Source organism: Arvicola amphibius, chromosome 15 (assembly GCF_903992535.2).
Source record: "Arvicola amphibius chromosome 15, mArvAmp1.2, whole genome shotgun sequence".
Lineage (NCBI taxonomy): Eukaryota > Metazoa > Chordata > Mammalia > Rodentia > Cricetidae > Arvicola > Arvicola amphibius.
This window is the reverse complement of record NC_052061.1, coordinates 5,212,590-5,230,210: the sequence shown is the minus strand read 5'-3', so window position 1 is coordinate 5,230,210 and position 17,621 is coordinate 5,212,590. Positions and strand designations below refer to the sequence as shown.

Here is a 17,621-nt window from a genome sequence, read left to right as displayed (position 1 = left end):
GGTGCTACCGAGGTGAGTTTTAGGCCAGGCAGGGCTACATAGTGAGACCCTGGTTTTTGTTTGCTTGTTTGTTTTGTTTTCTAAGAATGTGTCTGAGTGAACACAGCCGAGGACTAGGGCCTAGATGGCCCAGTTTCGGCTGTTCAGGCTTACAAGGTGGCTGTGCTTCCAGGCCACACACAACATGCAGAGCAAGGAAGGCTTCATGGCCAGGTGGAAGACCTTGATACCCACCAGATCACCCATGGCCTCCATTGGCCCTCAGGCTCAGCGGAACCCCAGGGGGCAGCTGGGACTCTGCCTCCCTTTTGCCGTCTCCTTTAACTGGTCTCCCTGCTCTGTCCTGGGCTCCATCAGTTCGTGTTCTGCACAGCAGCCAGAGTGCCTTTGATATAAATGTTGAATGAATAAACAAACAAGACACTGTCCTTGCCCGGAAGCTCATTAAAAGAATCATTGGGATTTGGAGACATGTGTTTACATGGAAGGCAGAAGTCATGGGAGCACCAAAGAGAGGCATTATGGGGTCTCAGGGAACCCTTCAATGGCCCTTAAAGAGAAGTAGTCATTTTGGTTGGGCCAAATGGAGGATGAGGAGGAGTTTGTTAAGGAAAACAGATTTAGGGAGGGCTACTTCAAATGGCGCATAGTGGCTGACGTTGAGACAGGGTGTCCCATATGTGTGAGGAACTGCGAGAGGCCAGGGCTGGGCGTGGCTTTCAGGGACAGGAGGAAGGTGAAACTAGGCTCTGGGGCTAATGAAGGTAGGTCATGGGTATCATTTTAGGAGTGCCCCCCCCAACTGTAAACAGGAAGTTGGAAGCACCCTTTTGCTTCCACTGTGATCTTAGGGTGCTTCTAGGCCCACTGGTTAGAATTTAGCAATGTCTGCTGTGTCAAGCCATGTTCAACTGTCACCCAAAGGTGAACTTAGGCTTGGGCTTAGAGGGGAATAACTCTGGAGGGGGAATTTCTAGTCTCTGTTCCTGGGGTGCATAAGGTACACAAGGCTGTGGACCAGAGGAGGAGGGTGTGGTGTGGGGCAGGTGTGCATGTGCCTGTGTGCGTGCGTGCGTGCGTGCGTGCGTGCGTGCGTGCGTGTGTGTGTGTGTGTGTGTGTCTGGGAGGGCTGCCCAAATGTCTCACATGTTCTCTCTGTCTGCTCAGTGATAAGATGTTCCCTGCTCTGGGGTTTGGGGCCCAGTTACCTCCAGACTGGAAGGTAAGTGGCATGGACACCACCTCCTTTGCTGGAGATGGGACTGGGGCCGGGACAGAATGGGGTGGAGGGCTCTGGGTTTCTCTCTGCCCACACTACACCTGTGTCTTAGTCCTGTACCTCTGAGTGAGGCTAAGAGCCCAGCAGAGGATGGTCTGGAACAGAGAGAGGGGTAAACACCTGCTGCAGGGCCAAGATCCACTCTGGGTGAAGTGGAGAGGCCAGGCACACAGAGTTGGTCAGGAATGCAGGCCTGAGCTGGGGTGGGAGGGTGGAATGGGGGGAGCAGATCAGGGAGAGGTCACAGCATGGACATCAGGAAAGGCAAAAGGTCAGGGAGCAGTGCTTGTTGGCTCTTGGAGCGCTTTGCAGGCAACTCTACCTGATGGCTAGCTTCATTGTATTCTTACCCCAAGCTGCAGAGGTCAGCTGTGGTTCCTCTTTTACTGCAGAAGAGGCTGGCAAAGGGGGTTCAGGGAGGATAGAGTATCCAGCGGTCTGAGTCACAGGGCAGGGAGAAGGGATCCTCAGCTTCCCTGACTCCAGTGGATGGAAATAGTGAGAGACTTGGTTAGACATGGGGTGAGCAATAGAGTTTACAAAGTACCAGGGAGAGAGGAGGGCCAAGGCAGGCAGGTCTGGAAAGGAGACAGAGGAGGAGAAAGAGAGCCTAGATGCCCATGGAGTGGCCTTGGTGGAGGGCAGATAAGGACCTCACATACGACCGGAGGAAACTCTGGGTGGCCCAGCTTGGGAAGTCATTGAGAACACAGGCCACAGAGCTGGAGAGCTTCTGCAGCCACAGCCATAGACCACTATCCCATTTCACAGATGAAACAGCCAAGGCTCAGGGCTTTAATATGGCTTGCCTGAGGTTATCTTCACCCCAGGGGCCTGTGCTCCAAGTGACTTCCCAAATCATGCCCAAATCCGTTGCTTCCTAGAGGAGTAACCTGTGGGGATGGCAGGCATGCCAGCTCAGCCAGTTCCTCTTCTAGTCTGCCCTGCTGTGCTACACACCTGTAGAATGAGCATGGCCTCCCATCGTCTCAGCTCACCTCAGGGCTCACCTAGAGCAGCCGAGTGATTCTGGATCTCACACAGGAACAGTGGGCATGCTAGCCCTGAACTGTGTGAGGCAGGAGTGTGAGTGTTTACCCAGGGATCCAGGCTGGGGCTCTGGGCAAACATAGATGCCACAGTGGGGGGAAGGAGGAGCCAGTGGCCAGGCCCAGCAAGAGCTTGTTGCTAGGACAACAGCCAGCTTCCAAAGAACTCAGCCGAATGAGATGTTTCTTGAGCAAAAGCCTTGGAAATGTCACAGGGTAATACTAGGGGGTACTGGGCCTTCGCCAGGCTAAGCACCCAGTGGTGCTAACACAGTGGACTCTAAGCTGCCAGGCACACTGCCTGAATATACCAGACATGGCCCTCCTGGGCCCTCATTCTGTCATTCTGCCACCTGACCCGTCCTATGAGCCTGCCTTCCTCTCTTCCTTTCCCATGTGCCTTTTATCTCTGACTACTTCTCCTTGGCTCCTTCCTGCCACCGTGTCCCGCCTGGTGCTCCTGCTCCCCGGGAGCCCTGGCGTACGTCGTCCACACTCGCGTGGGGGTTGGCAGTCTGCCCTGGCACTGTCCTCACAGTACCCGGTCATTTACTCGTGCTCTCTGTGTGGAGGCACCTGGTCCTCTCCTGCCGTGCTGGTTCCTGGAATACAGTTGGTGTGAAGCCCTTGTTTGTGACAGAGTGGCTCTGGGACCCAGCCTAGTGGTTCAGCAGGTGCTGGAGCAGACATGGCTTGGCTCCAGAGCTTGAGAGGCCAGCTATTTTTTTTAAAAAAAAAAAAATTTGTAGGGGCTGGCAGAGGCCAAAGGCATTATTAGTTCATCTACAGCTGGAGTTACAGGTGTTTGTGAGCCGCTAGATATAGGTGCTAGGAACTGAACTCGGGTCCTCTGCAAGAGCAGAGTGTGCTCTTTACCCCTAAGCCCACTCTCCAACCCCAGGTTGGGAGCCAGGACTTGGGTTGCTGCATAGCTTACATGTGACCCACTCAGCCCCATTGCAAGGTCTGATTCCCTAGTTTAGCCATGAACGGTGGTCAGCCAATCCCAATTGTATGAGATGTGAGGTAGACTTCTGTTTAACACCCTGCCTGGTGCTAAGATTGGAAAAACCTTCAACGCCCAAACAAGTGACTCCCCAAATGGAAAGAACGAACAGGGACATTCCTAGTGTTCCAGGGCCCCACTGCCATTGGGGCCACCTCTGTCCCATTCAGGTCTCTTGGCAAGGGAGGTACACGGCATCCTGGACACCCCCTCCCCCCAGTGAATGAACTGGCATGTAAGGTCTCAGTTTCACCATTATGAAGTAAGGGAGGCAGATGTGGGATCAGTAACCTAGATATGGCAGAGTAAGGGAGTAAAACCCCAGAGGTGCTGTGGGCATTCCTTTAGCCAATCACCTTTAAGAGACCATGCAAATAAGAGACCACACCCAAGTGGGCTGGTATCTTAGAGGCTATTGGCTGGAGGCGTTCCCGCAGCACAGAGGGGGCTGGCCTCAATGTGGGCAGGATGCTGCCTCTTAGCCTGTCTTCTGCTTTCTAGGTGTCCCATGAGTTTGCCATCAACTTCAACCCCACCAACCCTTTCTGCTCAGGTGAGTGTGGGCCCTTCCTGCAGAAGTGGGCAGAGGGAGGGAACAGGATTCCAGTGTCTGTCCTTCCTATGTCCTCCCTGTCCTGTTTACTCAGAGGGACAGGCGAGAGGAGTGTGGAGTCCTACAGTCCTGAGTTCAAGGACCACCGCCGCCTGTGCCTGGCAAAGCCTTGTAGGAGTCGCTGCACCTCTCTGGGCCTAGGGAGGTGTGATACCTGCTTAGCTCATTCCTTGGGTGCATGGGGAAATAGATGAGAATTGGGGGGACAGGTAGCAGAGCAGTGTGTAGTCTAGGAAGACATCATTACACTCCTGCCTGCCCCTCTCCCCTGATGGCCAAAGATGGACGGTGGCCTGGCAGGGAGGGGACAGGCAGCGATGGAAGTTCAGCTCCACCCCTTCCCCACATGTTGCTCAAGACAGTTCAGAAACAGAGAGGAGAGAAGATGCTGGAGGGGACGAAAGGGCATCCTCTCCCTTTGGGGGATCCCAAGGCTGGACCAGGATGAACTCCACAGAGAAGGAAGTTCCCCATGTCACTAGGGCTGTAGCTATGATTTGGGGAATAGAGGGTGTCCCTTGGCCCTAAGTGATGGCCAGTTCTCCCTGGGCTCTGGTTTAGCACAGGTCCTCAAAGACATGCGTCAGCCCTGGCCAGGAGTATAACATTGTGAAGTGTTGGCTGGTCATGATTGTAAGGAGCTGTTCAAGCCCAGCCCCCACCAAAGCAGCTGCCAAGAATGTCCAGAGTGGACCTCCAGATAGTTCCCCGTGTCACCGACTTGCCTAGCCCCTTCTTTGTCGTTCACCCACTGATAGAGGCTCGGAAAGCTTAAACAGGTCACCCCAGGCCTACACTCATAACCATTCATAGCCAGGCACTCTAGAACCTTAGCCCTGCCCTTGAGAGTTTCCTGTTTCAAGACCACTCTGGCCAGGGCAGGGATGTTCTGGGGGAGCATGGAGTAGATGCTCTGTCAGCAGCAGGGTGAGGACAGGAGCCCAGAGGCACTGGGCTGAGCCAGGTCATCTTCTGCAGGTGTGGATGGCATTGCCCAGGCGTACTCGGCTTGCCTGCCCCATATCCGCTTCTATGGTCCCACAAACTTCTCCCCTATCGTCAACCACGTGGCCCGGTTTGCAGCCCAGGCCACACAGCAGCAGACGGCAACGGTAAGTAGGCAGCAAGGGCATGCGCACACCGGGGTGAGGCTAGCAGTGGCTGGCACCCTGCCCAACAGGAGGGAGATCCGATTGGGGTGTGTGCTCTTATCTTCCTGCCAGGATGGGGCTAGAGAGGAAGATGTTTCACCTCCTCTGGTTCCCTGGCCAGGTGAGATGCGGACTCTCTCTAGGCTGCTGTCCATCTGGTTCTGAGGCTGAAGAAGCCCAGTGTGATGGGCCTTGCTTCCTGGAGCCCTGCTCAGGAAAGCAGTACCATTAGAGCGTTGCAGGAAGTCAGATTTGTGACCCCCTGCTCATCTCGTTCCTTCCCCCAGGGCCAGATGCCAGTGCTTCCACGCGGGCTCTTTCCCACACTGCATGGCGACTCCCTAGCACCGCATGGCCATCTCCTTTTGGTCTGACTCCGCCGTGCCATTCTTGCCTCTGTTGCAACTTAGCAGCCTCTTGGCCCAAGGTTCCACATCTGTTGGTTCTAAATGGGCCAGGGCTCTGTGCACTCAATTCACTATAGACCCTACACCTGGCACAGTGCCTGGCTGATGACAGGAACACAGTGCTCTGTAGATAGATGGGATTGGGTCTGTGAGACCACGCCGCTAGCCTATCCCAAAGGGAAGACTCTCCACCATGAAGAAGGGGCTGCTGTGGGACTGTTCAGAGGAAGGATGCACCTGTCACTGGTGTAAGATGGGGAAACCAGAATGGACAGTAACTCTATGAGGCCTGGCAGGGACATTGTTTTGTTGTTCTTTAATTGCTGGGGGTTCTGAGATACAATAGCTTGGATAGGGCAGAATAGTGAGCAGCCTTCAGCTTCACTACCCTCCTGTGAGGGTGCCAAGCTTGGTGCCAACAAGGCTCTTGGCTATATGAGTCTTAGAAAGGAATGAAGACAGGCTTGTTTTCTTCTTAAGGAAAAACCATCTGGGCAGCGAACATGAGCACATTCCAGCAGTGTGCCCAGCCTCCTGCTGGGAGACGTGCGGCTTCATGACTGAGGGGCTTCATGTCTGCTAGGGTCTTGTCTACTCCTCTTCACCCGTGAGAGCCTTCACCTTTGTTTTGTGTCTGTGCTCAGACACCTGCTCTGGCCTCTCTGGAATCAGTCCCATTTGGTCTTACTTGCTATTGCAAGCCACCCTTGGCTTCCTGGGGGTAGCCTGTTACCCCTCAGGCCATGTGACTTCTGATGGTATGTAAGCATCTCTGAGAGAGTAGGGCCCAGAGTCTCTACTGCTCCTCCCGCTCTGAGGCCCAGGAGTAGATGCAGACTTCTCCACCACTTGCCTCCACCCTCTCCACGAAGGAAGGTGAATAGGGCTGTGGGGTGGCTCAAGCTCAAAGGGAAAGAACCTCATCTCCCTCACTTTCTGGTTGTGCTCCTCGGGCAGGTAGCTGAAGCTCTCTGAGCTTTGGTTTTTCTCATCCAGCACTTTCCTTCTGTAAGTACCATAGGGGATTGTCCAGCCTAGAGCCTGGCACACGCGATGTGTTGGTTATGGGAATGTCAGAGGGCACTGCTCAAGCTAGCATTTGGTAATGCCATGCACCTTGAGGCCCACAGCAATGGCAAGTGGAAGTAACTGGTGGGCTAGCTGCTGCTTCTGTTTAGCCATGTTTTGGCGCTGGGGAAGCTGATGTGACGTCACCCCCCCCCCCCCCTTCCCTCACATCTGCACACACAGTACACCCAACATGCAGGAAATGCAGGGCAGGTGGTGGTGTCTCCAGTGGGCCTCGCTCTTCCATTCATTTGGTCGCGTGTCTTTCCTGAGCATCGCTGTGCAACCTCAAGGATGCCTGGATAAGTGAGGTCCAGCTTATAGGCTAGCGGGAGTTAGCTGGGAGGCCACAGCAACGATGCAGTGTGACCAAGCCTCTGATGGCTGCAGTACAGGACCATACAAATGGTACCTAAATGGACAGCGGACACAAGGAACGGTTGGTGCTTAGAAGGGGATGTCCAGACTTAGACTTAAGAGACTCTTAAGAGTTAGCTTCGTAGGATTGTATCTGTGAATGTATATATGTGTGTGCGCACGTGTATATAATGGCCCAGCAAAGGGAACAGCACGTGCAAAGGCATGTGTGCGTATCGTGGATAGGAGACTGTGACAGCGCAGGCAAGGTTGAGAAGGCTGGCTGTCTCCCATAGGACCTTGGAAGCCATCAGACACTCTGTGTGGTTTCCTCCTGAGGGCAATGGGGAGCCACTGGAGGGTAATGGGCCGGTTTGAGTGGCCTGAAAGTGGTCTCTGCTTTGGTCAGAAAGGCCTTATCTTTTGTGGCCCATTCCTGGTTGCTGGCCTAGGCATCCAGTGTCGGATGGAGTACAGGCAGTAGCCAGCCCCCTAAGAATGCCTGTTACTCCCATCCCAGGGCCTTTGGCAGAAACTACCAGCCTCCCCAGACTCTGCCTGGAACTGTTGTGGTCATGTCTGTTTATTATGAACCCAGTCATCAGGGCATTAGGAGAAGTGGCTGTGCACAGTCCTGGCCCCGATGCATGCCTGGAATCTTTGAATGTACTGGGAGTTGGCTCGGGGAGTCTATTTGATGACATACTAGAGGCCTGCATTGGATTCCAGGCCCCTCACATGCAATGTGTGCTGGGTTGTCGGGGGCACCTAGGGTGCAGGGAAGGAGTGTGCGGAGGGACCTCCTGTGGAATTATCCCTGGCCGTGGGAGCAGAGGGCACGCTTAGTTGGGACAGAGGATTCGACACTCTTCTGTGTGGCTATGAAGGGGATCAGAAGGGACCAGCACAGTAGGACACCAGGACTTCAGAGTCCATTTCCACCCCTTCTATCCATTCTCTCCCTCCACAACCCTTCTGATTTGCTCTGGGGACCTCTGGAGGTGGTGGTGGACCTCTGAAGCTCCAGTTTATGACCCTGGCTTTGTCCCGGCTGGCTATGGCACCCAGGAGTGAAGGTTTATAGCCAGGCTTCTGGACTTTGCCCTAGGCCACTGTCCCAGTCACTTATTCTCCAATCCCAGGTTAATGGGTGACAAGATAGCTTTTTCCTGGCAGGCTCACAGTGCCCACCTACCAATACATTGGGTGGTGGAGGACAGCATAGAAGGAGCCCCAGCTTTGTGGTCAGGAGAACCTGTCAGTTACCTGTTCACGGGGCCGTAACAAGCCATTGAATCCCTCCGAGCCTTCTGGTGGTCTCTAAGCCAGACTCAGTTAGGTTGTCTGCTAACGGTCCTACGATGTCAGGAAACGCTTACCCAGCCTACTGTACCCACAGTCTAGCAGGAGCCCAGGCCCTGCCTTTCTGCACTCAGATCCTTGGGTAGGAAGACAGCAACTACAACAGAGAGCAAGAGGACCACGGGGGGAGGGGGAGTACATGTCAGAGCTGGATGAGGCGTGATGACAAGTACTACCTGTAACCGAGCAGCCAATTAGACCTTTGTCAGGCCTCTTCCTAAGTATCCCAAGACTATTGCCCTGAACTGCCTGGGAGGTAAGGTTAATGTGGATGAGAAGCCAGCTAGGGAAGAGACCCTGAAGCAGCCATTGGCAGCGGCAGGGAAAGGGTCTAGACGGACTGATAAAACCAGGCCTAGGGGTTGGCAGCAGCAGCTGTCTGCTGTGCAGTTCAGGCTACCATCTCCATGGCAACAACTATCCCCAGCCTGGGGATTTTGGTCTCTTAAAGGCACAGCATTGGAGCAGCTGGGGTGAGGAGGGTAGGGCCAGTGTCTGCACCAGCCCACCACACCCTGACCCGTAGTTTATACTTTGGGACAGAAGAAGAAGCAGGTTTGTATCGTCTGCAAGCTGCGCAGCTTTGCTAGGTCTGAAGGTGGCTCTGTGCCCACCTGGGTCACCTCTGCCCTCCCTGAGCATCATGGCTTTCCCTTCTGGCAATCAGGAGTCAGACTAGAGGACAGAAGCCCCCAGCAGTGAATCAGGACACTGCTCCTCTGTTTATCTCATGGGCAGGGCAGAACACTGAATTCCTAACAGGGCTCCAAGATGGCCAGGACAGGGCTGAGCTGAAAGGAAGGTACCAGCCAACTCCAAGTCTGAGGCCCATTGGTTGGATTGTCCTGTGAATTTTCAGAATGTCATCTATCCTCTCCATACTAAGTCATCCTTTGTGTATTTTATTCTCAGATTACCCATGTTCACTAATATATATATATATATATATATATATATATATATATATATATATATATATATATATATTTTTTTTGAGATAGGGTTTCGCTGTAGTTTTAGAGCCTGTCCTGGATCTAGCTCTTGTAGACCAGGCTGGCCTCGAACTCACAGAGATCTGCCTGCCTCTGCCTCCTGAGTGCTGGGATTAAAGGTGTGCGCCACCATCACCTGGCTTTAATATATTCTAACTGAATATATTATATAAATAATATATAATTTATAAAAAAAACCTCGCTATATGGAAATTTGGTGTCACTTACCATAAACAGAGGGTAGCGGGGAGACACAGAGCAAACTGTACAATGGTGTCAGGGTCTGCCTGGAGCCCATGCTGCCTAAAGCACTGAGCTTCCTACCTTCTGTTGATGAAGGGGATCGTGAAAGCCAGAGGCCTAAGACACCAGTCTGCCTCAAGGCTGCCTCCTGGGCACTGTGTATAGAACAGGGTGACCACTTTACACCTGCTCCTCCTGACCCAGTTCCAACAATACTACAACCTCCACGTGACCCTGATCCACATCCCAGAAGTGATGGCCCAAATAACCTGCGCTTAGCCCCTGCAGGTGTCTCCATCTGTGCTAAGTATTGAGTTAACAGAGAACACGTATTCCTGCCCACAAAGACAGAGGAGGGAGGCCAGCCCCAAAGGCTCGTAGGCTAGCATGTGTTCCTGTGCAAGCCTGGGCCTGTCAGGCAGCTGACAGGCCAGCTCTGAGCAGTAATTCTCAGCTTAGAGATGATGAAACCGAAGTACAGCGGATTAAGCCTCAGTGGCCCGGAGCTACACTGCATAGCAGCTGGCAAAGGCTCAGAGCAGGGAGTGTCCCACTGAGTGGGCCCTTTGCGCCTTCAGGCCTCGGGGATTCAGAAAGGAGGGGTGCCAGGGCCTCACTCTCTTCACCTGGCTGACTCTTCCTCACAGCAGTACTTCATCCTCCTCATCATCACCGACGGGGTCATCAGCGACATGGAGGAGACACGGCACGCCGTGGTGCAGGCCTCCAAGCTGCCCATGTCCATTATCATTGTGGGGGTGGGCAACGCTGACTTTGCCGCCATGGAGTTTCTGGACGGGGACAACCGTAGACTGCGCTCACACACAGGCGAGGAGGCCGCCCGCGACATCGTGCAGTTTGTGCCCTTCCGAGAGTTCCGCAATGTGAGTGTGCCCCCCACCCCCCCGTGGGCTGGGAAGGGCAGCAGCAGGGTCCACCACAGAGCTCATAGTCCGTGACAGGTCAGTCTCAGGTTCCTCCCTGATTGGCTTCTGAGAGGGCCCACGATGAGCCAGGTGCTACTGTGTCACCCTTGGCCCAGAGGAGGCCATTGTGACACTCATTTCCACAAACCAAAGGAACCCAGGAGTGGAAGCTAATCCTGATTATGGCTCTAGGCAGTGTCCTGGGTAAGAACTAGCCTGATGGACAGACCACTGTGGTCTGGTGAGGTTGAGAGCCAAGGCCCAGAGCTGGGGCTTCTTGGGCTTTCCTCAACCAGCCCTTATTCTGCAGGTGGGAAGCCCCTCCTCCTGTTAGTTTGGCTTTCTTTTCCAAAATACGGGGGAGGTTTAGTGATAGTGGTGGTAGCCAGCCTCTTCCTGAAAGTGGCGCTGGCCTTATTCAGATGACGCGTGGAGGCCAGGGCTGGCAGGAGGCTCTCGAGATGCTTTGTCTTTTGGACGGATCTTTGGGTGACATCGCGCAAGACCAGCCTAGGTTCTAACTGGGACCGATAATGTATCGCATGGTGTTGGATATGCCATGACCTTACTGAGCCTCAGTCCCCTCAGCTAAAGCCTGAGAACCAGGCTCAGCAAGTGGTGGCCCAGTGGTCATCACACATCTGTCTAGGATGACTGTGCCTTTCTCTGGCTTCCAGGACAAATGTGGGGCATCGGTCACCCGTTGCTATGTGGGGCAGTGACTTGACGCTTGCTGTGCCTGCTGCTCAGTAGTGGGCCGTTCACTGATGCTTCTCATAGCCGAAATGTTTGCAGCTGAGTAGAAACGAGACTGGGGAGAACCAGTTCTTTCCCCTAAATTCATCCTCTGAGGTCTTTCCCCAAACACCTCCCGCCTGTGAAGGAAGAGCACTTCCTCAGTGAGCAAGTCACTGTTAGCGGTGGGGTTAGGCTGGGCTGCGCCGAGGGTCACTCATTTCAGATGGCCCTGACCCTCAGCCCTAAGGTACTCCACAAGCCCCTGCTATCACAGCTCCAGGGCACAGCTCTAGCCAATCTGCTCATTAATCCTCCTCTTTCCTTTTTTCTCTCCACCTGGACTCCACAGGCAGCAAAAGAAACTCTGGCCAAAGCGGTGTTGGCGGAGCTGCCTCAGCAAGTAGTGCAGTATTTCAAGCATAAAAACCTACCCCCCACCAACTCAGAGCCTGCCTGAGCCCATGCCCAGCAGCAGCATGCCAGCTGAGCCCCCAGCCTCCCCCAGGAACATGCACGCTCACCCTGCTTCCTCGTGGGTGGCCTTTTCTACCAGTCCACATTTTTATTTTTTACAACCGGACCTCCACCCCCAACTTTCCCCAGCCCAGCTGGGCTTCCTTTGTCAGAGTCAACTGATGATGCTTCCAGGACAAACCGGCTTCCTCTCCCCACCCTCCTGCCACTCTAAGTATTGAATGTACTTTGTATAATTTTAGTGGGAGAATAAAATTTTTACAGTCATAACTGGCTTTTCCCTAAGTCACCAGCTGCGATGAGGAACTTGTCCCTAGCGCACACTTTGTATGGTGGCCTCCTCTGGTTCTACACGATGACTGTGTTCCATTCGTTACACTCAGGGTACTAAAGGAGTATCAGAGGTCGCCTTCAGCTCCTTCCTTAGTGAGGGTCAGTGGGCATGCACCCATCTAGAAAAGGAAACCCTCCCTCTTCAAGAGTCAGTGTCCTCCTGCTACTTGGGGACATGCATTCCCTGTCAGCAGTAGCGATCCCGTGAAACTGGCACGGGACATGGCACTGCACACACGGTACAGACATGAAGAGACACCACGCAGCACCTTCCTCTTGTAGGGCTCTAGCCTTTTGACCGGCTGATGTGATTGCCGTAGTGGATGTTTCTACCGAGCACCACGTTTCTAGCTCCCTGTACCAGCACTGTTCATGGACCTTTTACAGCCCAACCATGACCCTGCAGAAACAAACAGAAACACACTGTACCTACTAGACAGGCAGAATGTGGATGGGAGTGTGGCTGACCCCTGTGCATGCGTATTCTACACACAGCATCTCCCTTAGCTCTGCAAGGGGCTTTCCCACCCAAGCTGCTAATGACCTTACACTGCTCCACCGACACGAAGGGCAGGCGTCTCTGCCTTTCCCCCAGGCCAGGCCTTCCTAGCTGCTAGAACTGGGCAGCGCTAGGCAGGTCCCAATCTCGGAAGCCATGGCGTACTTGGTGGGAGGGAGGAGCAAACTTCTGTGGCCACCAGATGCTCGTTTGTTTTGAGACAGGGTCTCACTATGTAGCTCAGGCTGTCCTGGAACTCAATGTGTAAACCAGGCTGGCCTTGAACTCACAAAGATCATTCTGCTTCTGTCTCCTGGGAGCTAGGACCAAAGATGTGTGCCACCACACCCAGCTTCTAACTGCTCATTTAACTCTGATTTGGCCAACTAGGGAGTCTAGTGGTTCTAGCTCCCAGGTAGGTGGCTGTGTACTGAAGAAGCTAGAGTCTCACCAGAACACAGAAAGCCAGCCTTCAGGCATACATAAAAATTCTGGTTCTGTCATGCAGCAGGCAGTCACTGGGCCTCTGGGAGGTTGGGGTTCCTCTATAGAGTGTAAAGAAGGGCTGGCTTCAGAGTGCTTTTCCAGAATGAAAACTGTAGGTCTAGCAGCTTCAGTGGTGTTGCAGAAGCAGACTAGCAGCCTCCCATGGGGCCTTTCTGTGTCTCTGCCACAACTGGGGCCAGGGCTGCCTGTTAAAGCTGTTCCAGCTCCCTCTGAAACCATTCCTCTAGCAGGTGAGGGAATAATGCCAGCCCACAGTGGAGTCCTTAAGGTGTGACTGCAACCTGTGACTTCAAAGGTGTTGACAGGACTCCAGCTGAGCACCAAGCACCAAAAGTACCTGCATTCCCTTCTAGCGTGTCTAAGTAGGCTGGGGATGCCAGGATGCCAGGAAACCGCCCAAGTCCAACCAGATGACTGCACTGCCACTGAGCGACTTGTTTTCCTGAAGGGGCCTAAGATGACAGCTTAGTCACATACCCACAGCAAGGACATTCCAGCCAAGGAACCCGGTGTGCCTAAGCAATTAACATTTAGCTAACTGGAGTAAGGCAGAAGCTGGTGGAGCTGGCAATCAGATCTGACCCTTCCAACATGTTATTGTTCTAGCTACAACTGGGGAATGCCAGCATTATACAAAACTGTATGCTGCACACTAATATACTCTGGACCCCTACCCAGGCATGAGCGGTATCTAATCGAGATAATCAGTTATCCCATAGGAAGCTGGGGACGGGCAGGTGAAGGGCCTTGTCTGCCTGTATGCCGGTCATTACGGCTTATCTGTGGAGGGTGGAAAGAGGCTGCTCTCAAGAAGTTGGAACTTCTTGGCAAACCAAGCTTTTCTCTTAGGTGAGGAGGCCGAAAGGGGGGAATTCAGGAGCTGGGAAGTGATAAGGACTAATATCAAACTCTGATAAGGCTCCTGACTAAGGAGAGGGTGTTCCTGGGGATACCTCAGCCTGAGGAACGAGCTTTCTGCCCGGTCCTGGGACCTCTGGAAGCTGTACAGGCAGAGAGTCAGCTACCTGTCTAGGTCCAGTCACATCAGGTGACTCAAGTGAACAGCAGGCCTCAGGTGGACAAACAACAAATGACAAGTCAGACAGTTCCGTGCTTCCTGGTTAGAGCCGGCAACCGAGCACTGCTGGCCCTGAGATGAGAAACCAAACCCAACTATCTTTTGTACTTTCTTACCTAACTGTAAAATCCCTGTTATTCAGGCAGCAGTACAACTGGTGGGCCTGGTCCCTAGACCCTCCTCAGAGGCCCACACCTGCAGAAACTCAAGTCCTGACTGTAAAATAGCCTGTGTGCACAGAAGCTACTCATGCCCTCACGTCCACTTTCAGTCATTCCTAGCTTGCTTACATTAACTCAGGACACCTACAGCAATGTAATATTCTAGACGTTGTTACACTCTCTCGTTTAGGGAATGAGAAAAGGATGTACACGTTTGGTGCAGAGGGAATTATCTGGTCCCCGGGTGAGGCCTGCCAGGGCACAAGGCTGACTGTCCTGAAGGCTAAAGTGAGGTTTCCTTCCACTTCTGCTCATTCTTTTCTTCTGTGGAGCCAACTGTTGGTCTGCCCTGGCTGCTTCCCCTGTTGGTTGGCCTGCTTTGCCACAGAACTGGTGTTTCAATTACAGCCTCTACACCATTAGGCACAATGAACTACTGTTAAAAAAAAAAAAAGCCACCAGTGTGACTCAAGCTTGCCTGAGACACCAAAAGCAGAGGCCAGTCTACAGTTGGGCACAGTGGCACTCATCAGTAACCCCGGCATTCAGGAAGCCAGCTAGGGCTACACAGCAGACTGGGAAAAGAAACCTGGGTCTGTAGACCGTGCGGCGCGGCCAGCTGCAAACAATGGGGGAGCTGGAAACATGAGATGTGGTACGGAGAGACAGCTTACTCCGACAGGTTTGAAAATTGAATTTAGGGGACAGTTTTAAACCTCACAGCCCTGTTACCTTTTCTCAACATCAACAGCGACCATGAGGCACTCCAGTGGCCTCTGAGAAATCAAGCCACATGAAACTGATGACTTTGATGTCTTGGTCTGCATCCTGAAATGGCTCAGGGTTCTGTGGGTGCAAGAACACGCTGCAGGAGTGACAGCGCAGTCACAGGAACAATGACAGAGGCAGAAGGTGCTTGCAGTTTTACCTAAATGTCTTCTCAGGACGGAGCTGACGCTCCCGCACTGACAGGAAAGATTAGCACTGGGAGGCTCTGCAAAGGGTGGCGGCAATCACAGGCATCCACGATGGGTGAAGGAAAACCACCATCTGCTGGTGGGCACCAGTGTCAATACACTGAAAGGGGAAAGGAAGGGCTGGATGAGATCCAGGGCCCTCTCTGCCCACGTTAAAACTGAGGAGCTTCCTCTGCCTGCCAGTATGTCAGTGCCAACACATTCGGTGTGTCTCACTCGTCTCACACCCATAGGAAGGAAGAAACAATGGATACTGGAACCAGGGACTGAGAACTCGGGCTCATTATGGAGCAGGCGCACAGACCGTCAGATGTCTTCCAACCTGAGCCCTGTACACCTGCTCTCTCCCTCCTCCACGAGACAGAAACAGACAAGACCTGTGGCTCATGGTCCAGGAGCTGTTGTTGGGAAAGCCCGGGGACAGTGTGGGGCAGAGGCGGGGGGCGGGGCGTGGATAAAGGAAACGCACCGAGCCAGCACCTCAGGCTGGAATACCTTCACCGTCAAAGGCTGCAGCTCTGTGCAAACAGCAGTGCCTCGGTGGAGTAGAGGACAGCCATAACAGGCATGTCCCACTAGTTTGCAGCCTGAGGATTCCAGAAACAGCGAGGCATTAGTCATCTCTTTAACACAGCTATCAGCAGTTATAGTTTCTGGCTATGATTCAGTAAATTTGCTTCTCTAATGTTTAGAATCTTAAACTAAATTCTTTATTTCAAAAACAAAATCAAAACAGTTTTCCAGGGAGAGAAAGTGGGCAGAAGATGGACATGTCATCCTTACCAGCTCCTTCCTACCTCCTCAAGCTGGATGGAGGGGAGAATAACAACATGGAGGAGCATCACCTCAACGGCTGTGGTTGGCTCATAGCCTTGTGGGTGTGGTTTGCAATCTTTAGTCACACAACATCCAGGAAGGGTCAGACCTAGGGCAGAACTCAGGTCAGCAGCTAGTCAGCCCTTCTCTATGCCACACACAACATGGCAGAGCCAAGCAGCCCCTTCACCTACAATAGTGTATCAAGTTAATGCTTCCTGTGCTACTAGGAAAGGAGAAAAACAAGAAAGCAACAAGGTACGGAGAACCCTTGCAAGCCAGCTGGTGCCTGTCCTTGCACCACCAGTGGCATTTCTGAGACTTGCCTGAACCCCAACTCCTACCCCTGGGACTGGTTTGGTCATCTGCACTGGAGCATAAAGAGAAACCAAGCAGAGTTTGAGCCACAAGTGGACTATGGCACAATTCTAGGTTAGGTTAAAACGTCACATGTACACAGGAAGCAGGTGAAGAAGTTTTCTGAGGAGGTGATGTTGAGTCAGAACAGGCATTTACCCCTCTGGGGAGATGCTCCCTATGGTAATGTCAGGAGCTAGGGTGCTTCGAGGAAGGTGTTGGTTCGGAAGATGGAGGAGACGATCTTCCCTGTAGCGTTGATGGTGCCTTCACTGTCTGAACTGGACTCGGAGTCACTGCTCCCGGAGTAGGCACCCAGGCCCGGGAGGATGCCGATGCAGACAGCAGCAGATGGGCAGTGGATGGAGGGGCCACTCAGAGAAGAGCTTCCAAGAGACACGCAGGACGGAGCCTCTGCAAAAGGGAGGACAGGAAGTCAGTCATAGTGCTCCGTAATGGTGAAGGGTCATCCCCAGGTCCTGGACACCGAGCCAGGGTTTTCTACAAAGAGTCCCGGTGCTGCAGAACAACTCTTTGAAGTCATAGGAGGCTCTGGACATATTTGGGCAACAGGTGAGGAAGCTGACAGAGAAGAGAAAACACAAAGTTGGGACTCAGAGTCTGCCCACACTCTCTTGCCACCCACCAGTTCTGAGGCTGAGGAACAAACCACATAGAGTCACCTATCTTAGTCTGATTCCCTGTCTTCACAAGTCATAGTATTGCAGCAAATGCGACTGGGTCTGATGTCTTCAGCGATGCTGTGGCCCTCAACTGGTGGCTAGATTAAGAGACTAACTGTGGGCGGTACAAACAACACCGCCATACGTAGAGAGCAGTATACTGACTAGCAGGGATCAGCCATACAGCTTTGCTCTTTATGGAGCATTTTCCCAGGATGGGGAGATGGGTACCTCAAAAACTGATTTATCACTTTTGTACTGAGAATCACTGAAGAAAAAAATTATTTATTTTTTTACTTATTTATTTATTTAAGATTATTTTATGTGCATTGGTGTGAAGGTATCAGATCCCTTAGAACTGAAGTAACAGACAGCTGTAAGCTGTCATGTGGGTGCAGGGAACTGAAACTGGGTTCTTTAGAAGAGCAGCCAGGGTTCTTAACCACTGAGCCATGTCTTCAGCCCAGAAACATTTTAAAGCCAGGTACAATATCGCCATGTATCTGGGCCCTTCTTTCCGGAATATGCATAGTGATTCTGCTATT

At 52.9% G+C, this 17,621-nt stretch overlaps 2 protein-coding genes across 8 annotated transcripts in view; one reads left to right on the top strand and one right to left on the bottom strand.

The window, feature by feature from the left end:
• Positions 1 to 17,621, top strand: part of Cpne2 (copine 2) — a 48,265-nt gene that overhangs the window by 25,750 nt on the left and 4,894 nt on the right. For 2 of the 5 annotated variants that reach the window (XM_038312598.1, XM_038312599.1), the window contains exons 12-15: positions 1,168 to 1,222; positions 3,836 to 3,887; positions 4,926 to 5,059; positions 10,175 to 10,411. In XM_038312598.1, the coding sequence (XP_038168526.1) occupies positions 1,168 to 1,222; positions 3,836 to 3,887; positions 4,926 to 5,059; positions 10,175 to 10,411 (478 nt within the window). Of the gene's footprint in view, positions 1 to 1,167; positions 1,223 to 3,835; positions 3,888 to 4,925; positions 5,060 to 10,174; positions 10,412 to 11,540; positions 11,907 to 17,621 lie in introns of those variants that run through there. The other 3 variants (XM_038312602.1, XM_038312601.1, XM_038312600.1) reach the window with 3 other exon arrangements.
• Positions 15,152 to 17,621, bottom strand: part of Psme3ip1 (proteasome activator subunit 3 interacting protein 1) — a 32,354-nt gene continuing 29,884 nt past the window's right edge. The window contains exons 8-10 of one of the 3 annotated variants that reach the window (XR_005283312.1): positions 16,004 to 16,807; positions 15,690 to 15,807; positions 15,152 to 15,320 (exon numbers count right to left, since the gene is read on the bottom strand). Coding sequence is in view for 2 of the 3 variants with exons in the window: in XM_038312603.1 (XP_038168531.1) it covers positions 16,590 to 16,807 (218 nt within the window). In the remaining variant the exon portion in view is untranslated. Of the gene's footprint in view, positions 15,321 to 15,689; positions 15,808 to 15,907; positions 16,808 to 17,621 lie in introns of those variants that run through there. The other 2 variants (XM_038312603.1, XM_042054226.1) reach the window with 2 other exon arrangements.